Source organism: Athene noctua, chromosome 30 (genome assembly GCF_965140245.1).
Source record: "Athene noctua chromosome 30, bAthNoc1.hap1.1, whole genome shotgun sequence".
Classification (NCBI taxonomy): domain Eukaryota; kingdom Metazoa; phylum Chordata; class Aves; order Strigiformes; family Strigidae; genus Athene; species Athene noctua.
The window spans coordinates 2,413,590-2,431,011 of record NC_134066.1 but is presented as its reverse complement, the minus strand read 5'-3'; the positions used below and the strand labels follow the sequence as shown (position 1 = coordinate 2,431,011).

At 45.8% G+C, this 17,422-nt stretch overlaps 1 protein-coding gene across 1 annotated transcript in view; it reads right to left on the bottom strand.

Annotated features, from left to right (window-relative positions):
• Nucleotides 1-866: 866 nt before the first annotated feature.
• SCN8A (sodium voltage-gated channel alpha subunit 8) overlaps nt 867-17,422 on the bottom strand; it is a 57,628-nt gene continuing 41,072 nt past the window's right edge. The window contains exons 21-27 of the mRNA XM_074929631.1: nt 14,049-14,171; nt 10,439-10,723; nt 9,969-10,022; nt 8,853-8,990; nt 7,803-7,907; nt 6,762-7,032; nt 867-5,842 (exon numbers count right to left, since the gene is read on the bottom strand). Of these exons, the coding sequence (XP_074785732.1) occupies nt 4,695-5,842; nt 6,762-7,032; nt 7,803-7,907; nt 8,853-8,990; nt 9,969-10,022; nt 10,439-10,723; nt 14,049-14,171 (2,124 nt within the window). The 3' untranslated portion in view covers nt 867-4,694. The remainder of the gene's footprint in view (nt 5,843-6,761; nt 7,033-7,802; nt 7,908-8,852; nt 8,991-9,968; nt 10,023-10,438; nt 10,724-14,048; nt 14,172-17,422) is intronic.

The window sequence follows — 17,422 nt, the reverse complement described above, 5'->3', positions numbered from 1 at the left end:
GCGCGCGCACGCCTCTGTAAAATGACAACAAGCGGCAAAGTGGCAAAGGGGAAATGATTTTTTTTTTAAAATTTTTTTGGGGGGGGTTTAATTTTACTCGTTTAAAACCAAAATCGAACCAGCGTCGCTGTTTGGTGTGCGACGCGTTGACCCAGTGAGGTGCGGGCCAGCACGCCTGTGCCTCGGGTTTGCTTAAGCTGGTCTTAACTGAGCAGCAAAATTCACATTTGTTGAACAAATCGGACCAAAACTCTAAGAGGAAAAAATAATTTCAAGGCGCTGCCCGCAACCGTTGAGACTTGCGACAACCTGCGGGTCAATCCTGCCCTCCGGCGAGGCGACACCCGGAGCTCGCCCCCCGCTCAGCCCTTCGGGTCCTGAGTGGGAGAAGCTGGATGGGCCCCGCCGAGGGTGGGGGTGTGTGGGGGGGTGCCCCGATTGAGGGCCCTTGCGCGCTACGGGGCAGCAGGAGCCGGCGCTTGTGCCCCCTGCGGGGGTAAGGGCCCCGCTGCCCCCTCTGCGTGGCCGCACGGGGGGGACCCCCCCCCCGGTGCGAATCGATTCCAGGAGCGGGGCTGTGAAGTGGCAGCAGGGGAGGGGGCAGCTGGAGACTCTCCCTCGGCTTTTTAGAGTTTTGGCGTGTGGGGGGTGTCAGTGGGTCCGTGGGGGCCAGCACGGAGCCCCGCGGCGGGGAGGGGGGACGGGGAGCAAGGCTGGGCCAGGCCCCCCCCCCGAGACCCGAGGCCGCGTCAGACACCAAATTCCCTTCCGACACCTGCGACTGCAACTCCCTCTGCTCCCGCCTGCACGCTGGGGGTCAGAACCCTGAGAAAGCCTTGGGGGCACCTGGGGGAGATGGAGGGGAAGGAGGATGCGAATAACTGGGACACCACGACAACCTTACCTTGTACAGTGAAAAGGGTAACATTTATTTTATTTTCTTTTGGCTTATAGTAACGTAATTGTTAATCATGTTGGGTAAGATCATTATGAGCCACCATGCAATTTCTAATACACTAATCTTCACTATTGATCTTTTACAGCTTTAACATTTTTTTTAATTTATTTTTTTAAATTTTTTTTTTTTTTGCGGCAGAAAATTAAATAATTCAAACCCGGGTGTGGCCTCTATGTAACATCATGGTTTTATTTTAGTTTGTTTTGTTCAACATTTGGCTTCTACATTATTATTATTAATTTTTTTAACTTTTTTTAAAAAAATGTGAACAGGAAAAGTGAATAAAGCGGCTTGAATTGGTATTTATCACCCTTCCCCTCTGCTCTTGGAAGAAGACAGTCCCAAATTAACCCAAAAGGGGGGATTTTTGAAGTGGGGGAGGGAAGAGAGCTACTTGTAGTCTTGATTTTTGGCAACGTCTGTTTAATTAATGACACCCCCCCCTTGCTTTATTCCCACAACCCTGGGTCCGGGTTATAAATCCCGTGCAGGCGTTGGAACCCGGCGGCTTGTGAGCGCCCCTAAAACTCTTGGACCAAAGTTTCCTCCGCCCTTGGCTTCACCCAGTGAAGCCGTAGGAGGTGCAGACCCACCGCTTTCAGCACCCGTGCCCTTCGGCTGATGGAAACATCCGCCCTCAGGGAGGAAACCGAGAAAAAAAAAACAAAAAAAAACCAAAAAAAAAGCAAACCAACCAACCAACCCAACCAAAAACCCCCATGAAGTTTTTCTTTGAGCAGAAGGACCGACTGCAGCCAACAAACAGTTGAAGAAACCGCTCGCTCCCGTCCCTTCTCAGCAGCCAACACCACTGGCCTTGTGCATTTGATACAGATCTAATGTTAAAAAAATAAATATATATACAGAGTTCGAAGGGACTTTTTATTTTAAAGTAATCGAGTAGCTTAATGACATTGCCAGCACGAACGCTAAACGTACCAAGCTTCACCTACAAGTCAAGAGCCCAGCTTAAGAACAATTATGAAGTTTAGCCAAATCTTGCATAGAAGTGGTCAACTTATTGCACATTGGAACCCGAAAATAGAGACTTTTGCTGTTGCAAAGATCATTTGCAATAAAGCTTTGTTTTTGTTTTTGTTTTTTTAAACCTATTTTGGGGGTGGGGGTAAGGTTTTGTTTTTGTTTTTTTTCTTCTTCTTCTTTGGGGGGACGTTTACTGGCTATCTAAAGTCGAAGGAAAACAGAAAAATATTAAAAAAATAAAAATAAACATGGACAATGGCATAAGCCAGAAGCCATTCTATTATTTTTGTAGTTCTTTGTATTTACAAAAAGGCATGCCGATAAAATAAAATGATATATTACAGTATTTATAATATTCTCTTAAAAAGTTCAACCACACTTTTCAGCTATTTTTTCTTTTTTTTTTTTTTTTTGTGCTGTTTACAATGTAGCCTGTACATATGTATGTAGGTTTTGTTTGTTTGTTTGTTTGTTTTTTCTTTGTTACTATACATCATATCCTAGGAGCAAGTGGGGGCAAGAGCTGACAGGATAGAAAAGGTTCCTCGCTGCGCTGCCGGGCGCCGCGGCGAGGGTTGGGTGCTGGGTGGCTTCCTGCTGGGTTTGGGTTTTTTTAATTTTTTTTTTTTTAAGTGACTCCTGTAATTCTCTGCGTTGTGAGATTATGCAAACCGAGGTTCTTCCTGCCGTCACCTTCTGTCGTCTTGGTTTTTTTTTTTCCCCCCGCCGTTCTGCGTTACCCTGGCTTTGGTCCGTGCTCAAACGCCCGCGCTCGGCCCCAGCCCCTCCCGGGCCAGGTGGCCCCAGGGCCGGGCCCCAGCTCCGAGCCCAGCACTGGCCCCGAGGGCAACCAGTATGACCAGTGCAGCGGCCGGGAGCCACCTGGGGCATGAGGACACCACGGAGCGGGTCTGGGGATGGGCGATGAGAAAAGGGAATGTTTGCACTTGGGCTCCTGATGGTTCTGTGGATTTTTATTATTTTTTTTATTTTTCACTGCTGCAGCGAGAAGACGAGGCAAGAGGTAGCTCCGACTCCTACCCAACCCCTGGGGCCGCTTCGTGGCCACTCTACGAAAATGGGAAGAAGGTGAAGGCACCCGAGAGCCGCTCGCCACCCTGCGCCCGGGACGGGGTCCCTCCCGCGCTGCGGCTCGCTCAGAACCCTGGTGGCTACAGAAGGAGGAAACCCCCCCGGGGGACGGAGCTGCAAAAAGTGACCCCGAGGGACAACGGGTTTGGGAACGGAGCAGGAACCCGACGGCCACGGGAGCCCCGAGCGCCACGAGCCCCGGCCCTGGGATCGCATCGGCTGAGCTCCCCCAGTTTATACCAGTAAAGTGCTACTTTTTTTTTTAAATTTTTTTTTTTTTAGCAGTTATCTCTACCAAAAAAAAAAAAAAAGTGTCTAGACTGCAGGATGGAGGCTGAATAATAATTAATGATAAATATTGCAGGATACAAATGAACTTACTGACCGGTGTTTAAGCCCTAGATTTTGGTTTTACAGTGACACAGTATAACAAGCCATTCTCAGGTTTTTATCACCTCCCCTTGGATGAGGTCCAGAGCAGCATTTAGTTTTATTTCAGTGTGCAAAAAGATGGCTGTATGGAAAAAAAAAAAAAAAAAAAAAAAGAGACAAGCTGTTAAACATACACACACAATTATTTCATCTCCTCGTTTCTTTGTGTTGTGGTTTCTCGTTTTTTTTTTGTTTGTTTTTTAATCTCCTACTGGCGGGTCTATGACAGATCACTGGGACGTACTGGTGAAGACTGGTTATTGTTAGAGCTTCTCTCCCAGTAGAGTGTAGGGTAGTCGGTGGAGTGCCTCGAATTTTTTTATGGCTTACCAGACTGCTGTGGAGGGGTTACGGAGTGGCTGTGGGTTTGTGGTTCCTCATGCATGGTTCCTGGTCACGGCATGCCATCATGCAAATCGCTTCTATGCATTGAACGAGCACTTTTTTTTTTTTTTTTTTTTTTTTAAATATTTTTTTTGAGGGGGAATCAGCCTGAGCTGGCTCCAGGCTGAAGGTACCCGATTACCCCATCTCCCAAACCAAGTAAAGCCCATGTAGAAAGTAGAATGTAGATAATAAATATCAAATAAACGATGACAATTAAATGGCATGGGCTAAATGGGTGGTTTGTTTCTTTTTTCCTTTTTTTTTGTTTTAGTTGTTTTAACTTTTTTCTTTTTTTCCTTTTTTTTTTTTCCCCTTTTTTTTTTTTTTTTGGCTGCTTAACTAAATGCAAATCTAGTTTTGCATGAACAAACCCTTTAACATTGTGACTTCTGGGTTTTCTTTCAAGAATAATCAACAAAATGGGAAAATAAAATCCACTTTTGGCTGCTTTGGAAAATACATGAATCCCAGCAGCGGGTTTTGTTTCTCTCTGTGTGTTTTTGTGTGTGTGTGTGTGTTTTATTTTGCTTGTTTGTCCTAAGTTGCATTGACTGATGTGGAACATGCAGTATCCACCTGCCCAAACAATAGAAAATCCATTTTTTTTCCTTTTTTTTTTTTTTTTTTTGTGTGTTTAAATGTTTGTTTACAAGGGTCCTTTAAACAGGTGGTAGGTCACTGCTTTAGATGCAACGCTGTCACACAGTAAGCAGACTATGTTTGGTATAAGATCTTCAGGTAAGTGTCTCCACAGCTGTTCTGTATTGATATATTTCATGAAGTTTGTAAACAATCTTTTCACTTGCAAATATTTTAATTTGTACAATTCTATTATTTTGTCTCAACACTTGGATTCCCTGACCTCTTTTTGTCTTTTCGCTCTTTCTCGTCTTCCTTCCTCCGCTCGCTGCTGTTTCTCCTTCTCAGGTTTGGTAACGCTGTCATAGGACGGGAGGGATGCTGTCGATGGGGTGCCTTCTTTTTTCTCCCTGTTTGTTCCTCCATTTTCCAGTTTTGTGGAGACAGGCCTTCGGCTAATAAAGCCCCGCCTTGCTAAACGAGCCCTGTAAGCCCTCTGGATAACCACCGCCGAAACTTCTTCCTGCTTCCGCCGGAGCGTAGTTGTGATGGGCTCATAAGACACTTTGGAAGGGTTGGATGCCACAAATCTTTCCTCCATCTGTTGTCTCAGTATATCCAGCTCTCCGCTGTCCCCCAGGACGCGTTTGGTGAAGGCAAACAGGATGTCTAAACAGTGGATCCTGTCTCCACTTACCATAGGCAGGTCCATGGCAATGAGTTCAATGGTGTTGGGTTTTGGGACGCGGAGAGGATGTTCCAAAGCATCAGCAAAGTCTGCGAGCTTGCTGTACTCTATGAACTGTGTGGCATCGGGGTCAAACTTCTCCCAGATCTCGTAGAAGGTCTCAAAGTCATCCTCGCTTAGCGGATCTGCGCTCTCCTCTGTGGCCACGCTGAAGTTCTCCAGGATGATGGCAATGTACATGTTGACCACGATCAGGAAGGAGATGATGATGTAACTCACAAAGAAAAATATCCCCACCGAAGGGTTCCCACAATCCCCCTTAAAACCACTCCCGGGGTGCTCCTTGTCGAGGTCGCAGTCTGGAGGCCGGTTGAGGATGGGCAGCAGCAGGCCATCCCACCCCGCTGACGTGGTGATCTGGAACAAGCAGATCATGCTGTTGCCAAAGGTCTCAAAATTGAACATATCATCTATGCCAGCCTCATGCTTGACGTAGGCAAAGTTTGACATGCCAAAGATGGAGAAGATGAACATGACCAAGAACAGCAAGAGGCCGATGTTGAACAAGGCAGGCAAGGACATCATTAAGGCAAAAAGCAAAGTGCGGATTCCTTTGGCTCCTTTGATCAAACGCAGGATACGTCCAATGCGAGCCAGTCGGATGACTCGGAACAGAGTGGGCGACACAAAATACTTCTCGATGATTTCGGCCAGGAACATTCCTAAAGAAGAAGAGAAGGGACAAGTGTGACAATGGAGACACGCAGGCCGCTGCTGCTTCTGAACCTAGTCAAGGCCCTGGGAGCACAGAACACCCTGGTCAGCTTTTCAGAGGGGGGCTGCGAGGAGGGGGCCTCACCTGCAGGCAGCTGAGGCTCAGCTACACGCTCTGGCTCCCTAAGCAGCTCCCCCAAACGGAGAGGGAGAGCTGCTGCAGTGATTCGTTCCACCCGGATGAGGACTGATGAGTTGTTTCTTGGAGGTTTCTACCTCTTGGTGCCTAACTGCCACGGAGCCCGGCTACAGACTCTGTTTTGAAGCTGCTAAAAATACGCAAGATAAATCTTATTTCTAGCAGCAGACAAACCCGGATCTGAGTTTTAGACACTGCAGGTCAGTCTCTAAAAGCTGGTGGTTTGTCAGTAAGCCTTAGCAGAGCTGTGTCCAGTCAAGCTTGTTGAGTGACCCTGTTGTATTTGTGAGGTTATGTGTATTTTACGGATTAGCCACCCAAAAAAACCTGTTGGAGGAAACCGGTTGATTCGACATTTGACCAAACCGAATACAAGAGTGCAAGTCACATGCTGATGTAGGAAGCACTGCAATGCTATTTTCAGTGGTTAGTAAGCATTATAACATTCTGATGAGGGGAGTAAAATTTCTGTTTTTAAAGACAGGGAGAATATTTGTCAAGTGTTTTACTCCAAACAACTGGAAACGAGTGCCAGAACAGAGGGAGGAGGGTGCATTAGTCAGGACTTCAAGCTGCCAAATTCTGCCACGGTCTTTTCACAAGGCTAAAAAGTGAACCTACAAGCCCTGGTACTTACATATCCCCTTCAAAGACAAGAACGTGCTCTACCCTGCAACCCCCAGGACAGCCCAGCACTCACAGACCTCTACCTAACTGGTCACACTTACCCACGATGGACAGAATCACAACCACGAAGTCAAAAATGTTCCACCCGATGGTGAAATAATAGTGCCGCAAGGCGAACATCTTCAGCACACACTCACAGGTGAAGAAGATGACAAACACCAGGTTGATCCAGTAAAGGATGTCCTCCATCTGCTTGCTTTGGGTGTCTGTCTCCACCATCATGGTGACCATGTTGAGGCAAATGAGCATCATGATGACTATGTCAAAGGCTTGTTGGGTAACAAAGTCAAAGACGGCTCCTTGAATGCGGTTCTGTGCGACGGGAGAGAGACAATCAACCAAACAAGTGTGAACAAAACCCCACCGTTAGTCAAATCATTTCACTGTTGGTACAAACAGCGACGAGGATGTAAGTTTTTTTTCAGTGTCTCGTGAAGCTTTCAAGGCAAACTCTAGCCACAATTCAATCTGTTTATGGGAAAGGTAGGGAAATGCTGTTATTTATACCCCAAAGACGCTCCCCCAACCCTGCTGCCCGCGTTATCTTCCTCTGTCTAGAGGCCAAAGCACGGTGAGGCACTTCCACTCCCCCTGGAGAAAGCAGCCGGGCTGCCGGCCTGCAGGCCCCTCAGCCAGATGTCAACTCCCTCTCGCAGCCCGGCAGCGAGTCTAGCTCCAGCAGCAGGATGCCTCATCCACAGCAGGATCTAAGGGACTGGCCCAAGAGCGGAAGCAAAGCCCTTCAGGGAAAGGTGCTTAGGTCTGGATCAACGCACCCCGCCCGCTGCCTAATTGCCCAAGGTCCCGCTCACTAATGCCAGGAGGCTCCCGCTCTCCACCCGCGGCCTCTCAGCCAGGCAGGGTTTTCAGATTGTTTTGCTGATTCAAGAGAGCCAACTGATTAACGCCAACCCCAGCTGTAGCGTTTTAACCTTCCTCAGATGATACCTGAATGATAATGACAAGAACAGGGTGATGCGGAGTCCAGCATGAGTTGGAACAAAGGATGCTTTTGGAGCCGAAGCTCCTTTGAAAGTCTACTCGGCAGGTTTGCTCCTCAGTTCCCTTTATAACATACTCACCAGAGGTCGGGGAATAGGTTTCTGAGGCTTCTTTGACCCCAGTTTTTTCATGGCATTATAGTACTTCTTTTGTTCTTCTGTCATGAAAATATCTTGACCTCCAAAGTAAAGGGGCAAAAGGAAAACTGGTTACAATCAGCTCCTACACCAGAAGGGAGAGGAACGACATCCTAGCTAAGCCAGGAGGATACCTGCCATCTGGGAAGTTGGTGGCAGCTATGTTAAACAGAAATAACTTTAATATCCAAGGTGTACTGATTTTCCTTTAAAGAAAACTGAAGGATTTTTCCTATGAAGAACCTGCCTTGTTGCACTACATCCTGGGATGAGCAGGCAGGGGAGGGGTCGGGCCCTGCAGCAGGTACCACACAGGTGTGAACCCTCAGCTTGACTTAGAGAAAAGCAGTTGCAGGAGAGAGAGACGGGCGGAGAGGCAAGGAAACCTCCCTTCCAGTCTGTGTATTTTTAGTCAAGGCAAAAAAAAACCCCTCCAGAAATGCATGAAAATGTAGCCTAGGGGAAACGTCTAATCCAGCTGGTTTTCCACCAAGCTCTGGGCTGCTGCCTGCACTCCCTGAGCCTGTGCAGCCAGTCTGGGTGGGGCTGGGCAGGGAGGGACGTGCCCAGAGTCCCCCACCTCTAAGGCAGGGGAGGGCTGGTGCCCCAGACTGAAGGTCCTTGGCCTTTATTTTGCAGAAAAACTCATCAACCCGAAGAATTTTGCAGAAAAAACTCATCAACCCGAAGAATTTTGCAGAAAAAACTCATCAACCCGAAGAATTTTGCAGAAAAAACTCATCAACCCGAAGAATTTTGCAGAAAAAACTCATCAACCCGAAGAATTTTGCAGAAAAAACTCATCAACCCAAAGAATTTTGCAGAAAAAACTCATCAACCCAAAGAATTTTGCAGAAAAAACTCATCAACCCAAAGAATTTTGCAGAAAAAACTCATCAACCCAAAGAATTTTGCAGAGAAAAACTCATCAACCCGAAGACCCAACTGACAGGTCTCAGCCCTGCTACTAATCAGCGACCACAGATCACTTATCTTTTTCTTTTGTTGATTGAAGTTGTCGATGATGACACCAATGAACAAGTTCAGGGTGAAAAAGGAGCCGAAGATAATGAAGATGACAAAATATATGTACATGTAAATGTTGTCCTCATACTTGGGTTGCTCTTCTTGCTGGATGGGAGATGAGAAGAGAAATAAATGACATTTCAAAGACATCACACAGATATAGTCAAAAGGAGATTGGTCATGTTTCCAAGCACTCCCGTACAAGGCAGTCATGCTTTACAAAGCTGTAGTTATATACGGAAAACCGTGTCCTCACACTGCTTCAAGGAAAGCAAAAGTATACGCGTGGATCTTGCACGTCTATACCGAGAGAGTGGTGATCTAATTTTCAGAAATGTAATATTGCTACAAACTGACTTTCACTGTAAATGAGGTCAGTGGCCGTAAGATACGTAGTAATTTGCAAATCACAAAGGAAATGATCACTTTAATGACAAGCACTGCCAAAGTGAAGACATCATTCTTTTCCTTTGAAGAGGGATGTGTAAGACCATCAGCTGATCAAAGAGAACATTTTTTACACCATCCTGACATAGTCATGTTACTTGTTTCCCACCCTGCATTCCATGTAGGACGAGAAAATCCCTTTAAAAATCTTGTCATGCAAAACCAAGAGAAGTGAAGGGAAAAAAAAAAAAATCACAAATCAAAGAGGGAGTAATGGTATTTGCATGATCAGAGCGTGCGAGAACAAGAAAAGTGCCTGAAGAGTGAGCTCCGACCCAGACATAATTTCAAAACTGGATTCAAACCGACGCTTGGGCTCCCACGTAGATGGAAAGTTCATGGAGAACCTTCTGGCTAATTCCTCCCCATAATTTATTCTGATGATGAAATACAGAACTCCACTCGGTTCCTTTCTTCACTGTATTTCTACTCCAGCAGGAGCTTCCCTGCCCCTAAAGCAACCAGAAGAACCCTGCCCTGATTGGGATTTTCTTTAATTTACCACACTAACAGAAAATGAAACGCTCACAGCGTTAAACACCCAACAGAAGCACAGTTCTACCATTTTTACTCTTGATTTTACCAAAGCAAAACAGCAGAAATAGTGGGAGGTGAGTTTGTGGTCACGCACTTTACCTTTCTGGAATCTACTGCTGCGTACATGATGTCCATCCAGCCCTTGAAAGTAGCCTGGCAGAGAAAAACACACGTCCTCTTAGAGAGAATTCACCCAAAGTCAAAGAACTAAGGCTGCTCTGGGCAGCCCTATCGAGGTGGGACACAGCAGGGACTGGACTGGGTGAGCTCCAAAGGTCCCTTCCAACCCAAACTGGTCTCTGATTCTGTGGTGAAGGAATCTAAACAGCTTTACCGCTGTCTCCTGGAGGGTTTGGTAGACCCTTTGAGGAGCAGAGCTGGGGCCATTTGCTGTGCTGGGCCCCACACTCGGCAAAGGGATGAAAGATAAAACGGAAATTTTATTCCAGACCCAAACCCAAGTGGGGTTAAGGGGATGCTGGGTTTCATGGGGAGAGGGAAGCAGTCAAAGCACGTTAGAAGCAGCTTGTATTTACCACTACTAGGGAGATGGTGAAAGCAAAACTTACAACTTGCAGAAGAGCCAGATATCCTGCCCCAACGTTGTCAAAGTTAATTTTCACATTCTTCCATCGAATCTCAGTGGAGTTGGGCGGCATCAGTGCTTCGCAGTCTGTCTTGTTGTTAACAATTTCTATCTCAAAGCGCTCCTCAGCTGTTTCATTAAAGCAGTAATGATATTTCCCGGCAAACAGGTTAACCCCCATAATGCTGAAAATCAGCCAGAAGATAAGGCAGACCAACAACACATTCATAATGGAAGGGATAGCGCCAACCAAGGCGTTGACAACCACCTGTGTTGGAAGGGGTGGGAAAAAGTTTCAGTATAAAACACAAGGCAGGAAACAGCAAGCATCAGTACAGCTGTTTTTGGGGGGGGAATAGGAGGTAAGGCCACTGACAGATCTGTGGCGTTTACTCCACGCAGAAGTTGGCAGTGAACTTATTCCAAGCGGTGAAAAAATCTGCTTAAAAGCCACCTAGTGAAGCTCTGTTTTTAAAATAAAACAGGCCAGGTTGTTAGATTTACTGGGTTTGATTCGGATTGTGACTTCTTTAGTGAAACAACAATTATTTTGAATCGTTTTAGTTGCCCAAAGGGAGAGGGGGGCATTACTTGAGTGAGGCTCAGACTCTCTTCTCGGTAACAAACAGGCTCCTAGCTAAAATTTTCTCAGAGCCGAGTTTGAGGACACTTTTGCTCGTGGATTTGATGGGTCTCATCAGCCAGTGGCCCTCACGGCCATTCCCCACTTTCAAACAAGGCTGTTATCACTTGGAAGCCTGCCTCCTGCTCCCACCGAGGTCACCAGCAAAACCGCGTGGCGCCGACGTCGCTGGGGACAGGACCAAGCCCAGCATTGCTCTGTCAAGACTAAGCAGTGAGTCGCCGTAAACATCAAAAATCATATTTGTGACTAAGCAAGGCCAATCATGTTGTCTCAGGCAGACAGCTGAGCATGCAGCTAGGCAGGCTCAAGAAGACAGAAAAGCCATGTTCCTTCCTCCAAACTGCAGCAAACACGGCGGGAAGCGATAACGGGTTTTGTCCGAGCTCGTATCTTCCACCAACTCCTAATTTTAGCCTTTCACAGTTTGGGAGCAGCACGTCCCTAAGCATCCCTGCCCAACACGTGACAAAATGTAAGCTCTCGGGCTTTTAATAGAGTTAGGTCAGCAGGATATTAAATCTTTTATTACGATCTCCTAATTTAGATTCCTTTAATAGATTAACAAGGATCTAAACTGTTTTTACCCCTCTGCCTTAGTTTTGAAAGGCTCCTCAATCACACGGGGGTTCGGGGGTCCTCAAGCCGTAGCACCTGAGCCACAGCTGGTCCTGGCCACCACCAAGTGTCCCCTGTCCTCCCTACAACCTCTCTTTGCTGGATGCAACCACCACACACACGGTCAGCTCTGCAGCAAGCCCCTGTCCTCCAGCAGAGCAGGCGTGAAGGAAAACTGAAGCCAACTGTGATCCAGACAGCAGGTAGCAGCACTACAAGGGCTGTTAAATGACGTCAGGAATCGGTCACTGTGCACCCCAGGGAGGGATAAAGACAAGAGGTTAGAGCCAGGCCTTTGCTTTCACCCTCCCTTCACCCACACAGGACGTTCTGGAGTCCTTCTGCCTTAAGATCCTTCCGATAGCAATAGGCTGGGGGATTCCAGTTCATCGCGGGAAGCGAAATAAAAAAAAACAAAAAGAAAAAAAAAAAGTGTCATATCCTCCTGAAATACGGTCACTGACAGTACGATGAATTTATACAGCATTCAAAAAAGATCTGAGAGAAGGAACATGGCTTTTGTGTGCAGACTGACAAAAACGCATGCACGTTTCATAGCATTACTGTCAAACCTCCTGAATAATTTAAGAGCAGAGCAAGCTCTTGAAAATGCAGATTACTATGGAGTAGAGAAAAGCAAAGAACTACATTTTATGTTTCCTTTGCAAAGGCATTTCAGATCTCTGTTCTCTGGCTCGGAAGAATTGTTCTGGTTGTATGGGGCAGCAACACTTGTCTTCAAGTCAAAACAAAGGAAAAATAATTTGGTTGAGGTAACTAGCAGGGCTGCCGTCATAATTCTCGATCAGTTTTGCCGTGGTGAGAATCTCCCACTTTAAGCACGAGAACTTCCTGACTGTGCATTAGAAATCACAGCTTCCCTCCTGCAGGGCTTAAAACCAGCTTTTAATAGCTCCAGGTTGAGCGCTAGGCCTTTTCCTTTGAGATCATACTCTTAGGTGGGACCTGAGCCCAGCCTAGCAAAAGCTCTGCCTTTCTGTCGATGGAAAAATTTTCATCCTTTGTGCCTGTATTATAGGATAAAGTTTAGAATTAAGCTCACTGACACAAAGAAGTAATAGCAGGATAACATATTCAGGAAGAAGCAATCCTCTTTGGATTTGTTACGGTATTTATTTCTCTCACTTCCTCTGGAATTTGAGGGTTCCTGATCAGCTCGTTGCCTCTCGTGCTGTATTTTGTGCTACAGCGAATTCAAAGGAGATCAGAAGGATCCAGGTGGAATTGCTCCAGTCAGACCCTGAAGTAAAACTCTGACTGCTATTCCCTTCCCCGTTTATTTAACAGACGTAATTTTATCTCTTGTAATATCTCTAATTGTGAGCTACCTGGGATTTAGCACGGAAGACCTACGTTATTGTTCTAAGAGCAACTGGGAAACCCATTAAATACAACATACCCTTTACTTAAGAGAAACATACAATTTTTTTGCATGTTCTTATAAGACTATTTCAATCCCAAATGGGAAAAAAAGCATCAAAATAGAGAATATTAGTGGCAAAGCAGCGAGACACTGCAATAATTTCCAATCCCCAAGACAGTGGTGCTGTCTAACAATTTGAGGAAAGCTTGTTAAGTTCAATGCTTTGCTTGTGCTTCGTTGCTAATTCCACAGTGACAGGACAGGGGACCATAAAGCATGGTAAAAGGGAGGGAGTGGAAAGGAAAAGCTTCACTATCAGACAAGGCTTCCAGTCACCACCAGACTGGACCGAGAACAACAAGGTGCAACAAGAGGAATTAAACCAAAGCCTTTTTTTCAAACGGCTGAGCTCCCCCGCCAGTCCCTTCCTGAAGGCCTGAGTGATCCAAGAAAGGAAGCAGCCTTTTACCCCCTTGCAGGCAGATTGCGTTTTTAAAAACCCCTCAGATATCATCTTTCAATCCAATTCCACCAGCGGCCAACACCTAGAGGGGCTGGAGACACTGAGGTGGTTCAAATTCTGCTTCTTTGCACCTGGTGATTCTCCCTAGGTCAAAAAAAGTTACAGCTGAGAAGCCCCCTCGGATGCTAGAGGTAAAAGCCAGGCTAAATGAGAACAGCCAAGTGTTAACATCGTCTACAAATGGCATGTGGTTGGGGCCAGTAATTAATGTAATGAGGCAGCTTAATGCATCTCCCTTTTTTAAGAGGGGAGGGTGCAGCGGTGGGCAGGGTGAGGGGACATCCACGGTAGAGGTGATCGAGTCAGCAGCTGCATCATGATTCTGTTTGGAATTTTTCTTTCCACCAGTTTTGATCAGTTCTAGCATGCTTAAAAAAAACCGCTCCACAGGCATGCAGAAGGATCAGCTGCTAATGGCATCTTACCCTCATCCCCTCAAATCGGGACAACGCTCTTAAAGGCCTCAAAGCTCTTAGTGTCCTAAGGGACTTTATGGCACCTAGTTCCGAGTAGCCCAGGGCATTAGCTATAAGGCTGACTAAAGAGACCTACACAGAAAATAGAAAGAAAGAAAGAAAAAAAAAAAAAAAAAAAAAAAAAAAGAAAGAAAGAAAAAAAAAAAAGGAAAAAGAAAAAAAAAAAAGGTTCCAGACTGTTAGAATGAATCCCCTAGCACTGATTGCCCAGCCCAGACTGCCAGCCTGGGCGGCCCCCATGATAGATACCGAAGACATGACACCAGCTGCCTACTTCACTTGACTGAAACGACCTGGAAGGAAATAATGCGGTTGAGAAAGGCATAAGAAAAGAACAAAGGGGAAAGATAAGTGAGAGAGAGGCAGAGACACACAGACGGAGAAGGGGTCTGTCGGAAGGAAGAGCCCAAACGATGACAAAAACCTTACCCTCGCCCTTTACTGTCTGCAGGATCCCAGCGGCTCCCATTAAACTTAAGCCAGAGAAATTTTAAAGGTACCTATGAGAAAGAATACAGATAAATACACACACTGCACAAACCGCACTCAACCTGTACAGCAAGCCACCGTGCTCACGCTGAGTGGTGGTGCTTCGTCCGTGGCAATGGCCTTCGGGGACGGGGCGTGCGCCTCAGCTGGCTTCTGCCAAAATAATTCTGAACAACGTGAACGCTGGCCCCGCCACACGCGGTGCCGAGGCGGCCGATCCCAACTTTTACTGCCTGAAAACCCAAGGATGGGTGTGGTTTTGGTTTGTTCTTTTTTTTTTTTTTCTGCAGAGCAACTGCCGTGCACTTTTTTTTTTTTTGCCTGCTTGAAGTCGCAGCGACATTTGTGAGCGTCTCTGAGGGGAAGATGAGCCTGGGTTAAGCCCGACCTAGAGATGGGCAAACCGAGGGGCGCAGCACCTGCGTGGCTGGAACCGTGGCCCAGCCGGGGACGCTTGCTTATAGCCACTTGGCAACACCATAACCACGGAGACAACCTATTTTCTTTAGCAGTCTGGAATTATTTAGGCTCTACACCAAATATCCTTAACCAGCCGGGCTTGAGGGCAGCTCAGGGTCCCGCAGGATTAAGCCCTGTGTTACAAAAGCCTGAAAGCACGGGACCATCTCCTTTTGGACCTGGCACGTGCGTTTAAGGCAGCAGTCTACTTCCCAGGTGAGCCAACGGAAAACTCTTTAGATTAGATCAGACATGACTTGTAAAAAGTATCTACAGACACCATCAGCATCCCACTGTCTTCCACTTTTGGCCAGTATCACATTACAGACACAGATAAGAAACAGATATGTCAACCTTTTTGAAGGAAAAAAAAAAAAAAAAAAAAAAAAAAAAAGAAGACATCAATATACAGAAGAAACGATGGAAAAACATGAGACCTCCTCCTATAAGAGGGTTAGTTCTTGGAACAGCACACTTCCTATTTATCATTCTTTTTTAAAAAAGGGATATAATGTGAAATTAATTATAAGGACGATTTTACTCCACGCATATTCCAGGGTAATTTCAGGACCGCGTTGCAAATGCATGAACGTGCGGGAAAACGTAGAGATTTCATCTTATTTTACTGTTTTGTGCACGTGCTTCACACTTTTTCTTCGTATCTGCCCCAGAATCATTGGCCACAATATACAGCAACGTGTCGCTCTGGTTTTTCCACCTGGTTTTCTGATTTTAAAAATGACACCGATTAAAACAGCGTCCCAAAGGTTTACAGCAAAGCCCTCGTGAAGCAAAAGCAGCCTACCCAGGAAGGGACCAAGCCCACAGGAACGACGTTCAAGTCCTGGCCCCGTATTTCAAAGCACAGATGGGATTTGGAGCGATGGGCTGAAAGGTCCTTGGGGGCACAACTACGGCGTTTTACCCCCTAAATACGATCGAGGGGGCTGTTCACTGAAGCCCCACTTTTTGAGCTTCTTCCCCCTGGGATAACGGCTTGCTCCCGAGGAGGAAGCTAACACAAAGGCACCGAACCCACTAAAGGCTGGTTTAGCTTTCATGGGGTCTTTTCAGTATTATTCTCTGGGGACACTCGGACAGAAGACACAGCAGGCACCGATGTCAGACAAAAGGAATTGCAGATTGACTGAAAAGCAGAAGCCTTCATTATTACCCAGAAAAAGACTTTGTCTTCACAAATACACCCAGCAAGCTTTGGGAATCAGAGGAGGAGGGTTATTTGACAATGCTATCAAACCTGAAAAATAACATTCAAGAGGGTCGTTATGATGCAAAGGCTTATTCTCTATTAGTTACGGCTGCCATCCTGACTTCGCTCAAACCCCATCTACGTCACGTTGGAAAATCCGTTTAAAAAATGTGATTTAACAGATACAGGACACGATGCATAGCCGAGATTTTGTCGAGTAATATTTTGGCATCTCAAATTCACATTTCAGATTTTTTTTTTTTTTTTGGTAGAGAAAAACGTGCAACTCTCCTGTCTACAACACCAAGTGGAAAGAGAATTTCTCCTTAAGCTCTGGGAATTCGGGACCCTTGTACATATGCACTTGTTCACGCCCTGTAAATGTGTTACCTGACTGGGAAGTTCTTTATCTTTACTCCATCAGCAGCCAGATACTTGGGAAGAAAATGAAACGTGTAACACATCTGTCAGTTAAACTGCACTTCGTTCCCAACAACTGGAATCCAACTCACAACATGAAGCATGAGGACTGTGAACGCTATTTTTGTGCTCAGCTGCTGGTCGTCTTTTTAATTCAATACCCCAAAGAATTTGCTGAAACACTCAAAGCGCTACAGAAGAATAGATGGTAGCTCGCATTAGTTTCCATGTCAGCACTTGTGCTTCATCTCAAGGCAGTGAAAGAGATTATTAACAGGGTTATTTTCAGAAAAGAAGAGTTACTACTTCAAGATGTGTGTTAAAAGGAAAGGTGTTAAGGGGATCAGAGAGGACTTTGGGAAAAAAAAAAAAATTAAAAATTCATTTTTCCACAGGAAATGTAGACATCTTGAGTCACTTCTGCCCCTGAATTCCAAGCATAGTTCCTCCACCTACTCAGAAATATTTCCAGAGTGATAATGTCACTGAACAGCAACTTGGCATCACTGAATCATATTCAAAATGTTCCAAATGAGAAGCTTGGAAAAAATTTTTTTTTTTTTTTTTTTTAGTATTTGCTCTTGGGGAATTCACAAGGACAGTGATTCACAACTGGATGTGGTGAAATGTTTTAAAAGAACCCCAGCACTTGGGATTCTAAAGCTCCTTTTTTTGCAATTCTTTGGACTTCAAGTCCTACTGAACTCCGTAATTTGACAGCATAAATTCCATTTATTTTAAACAC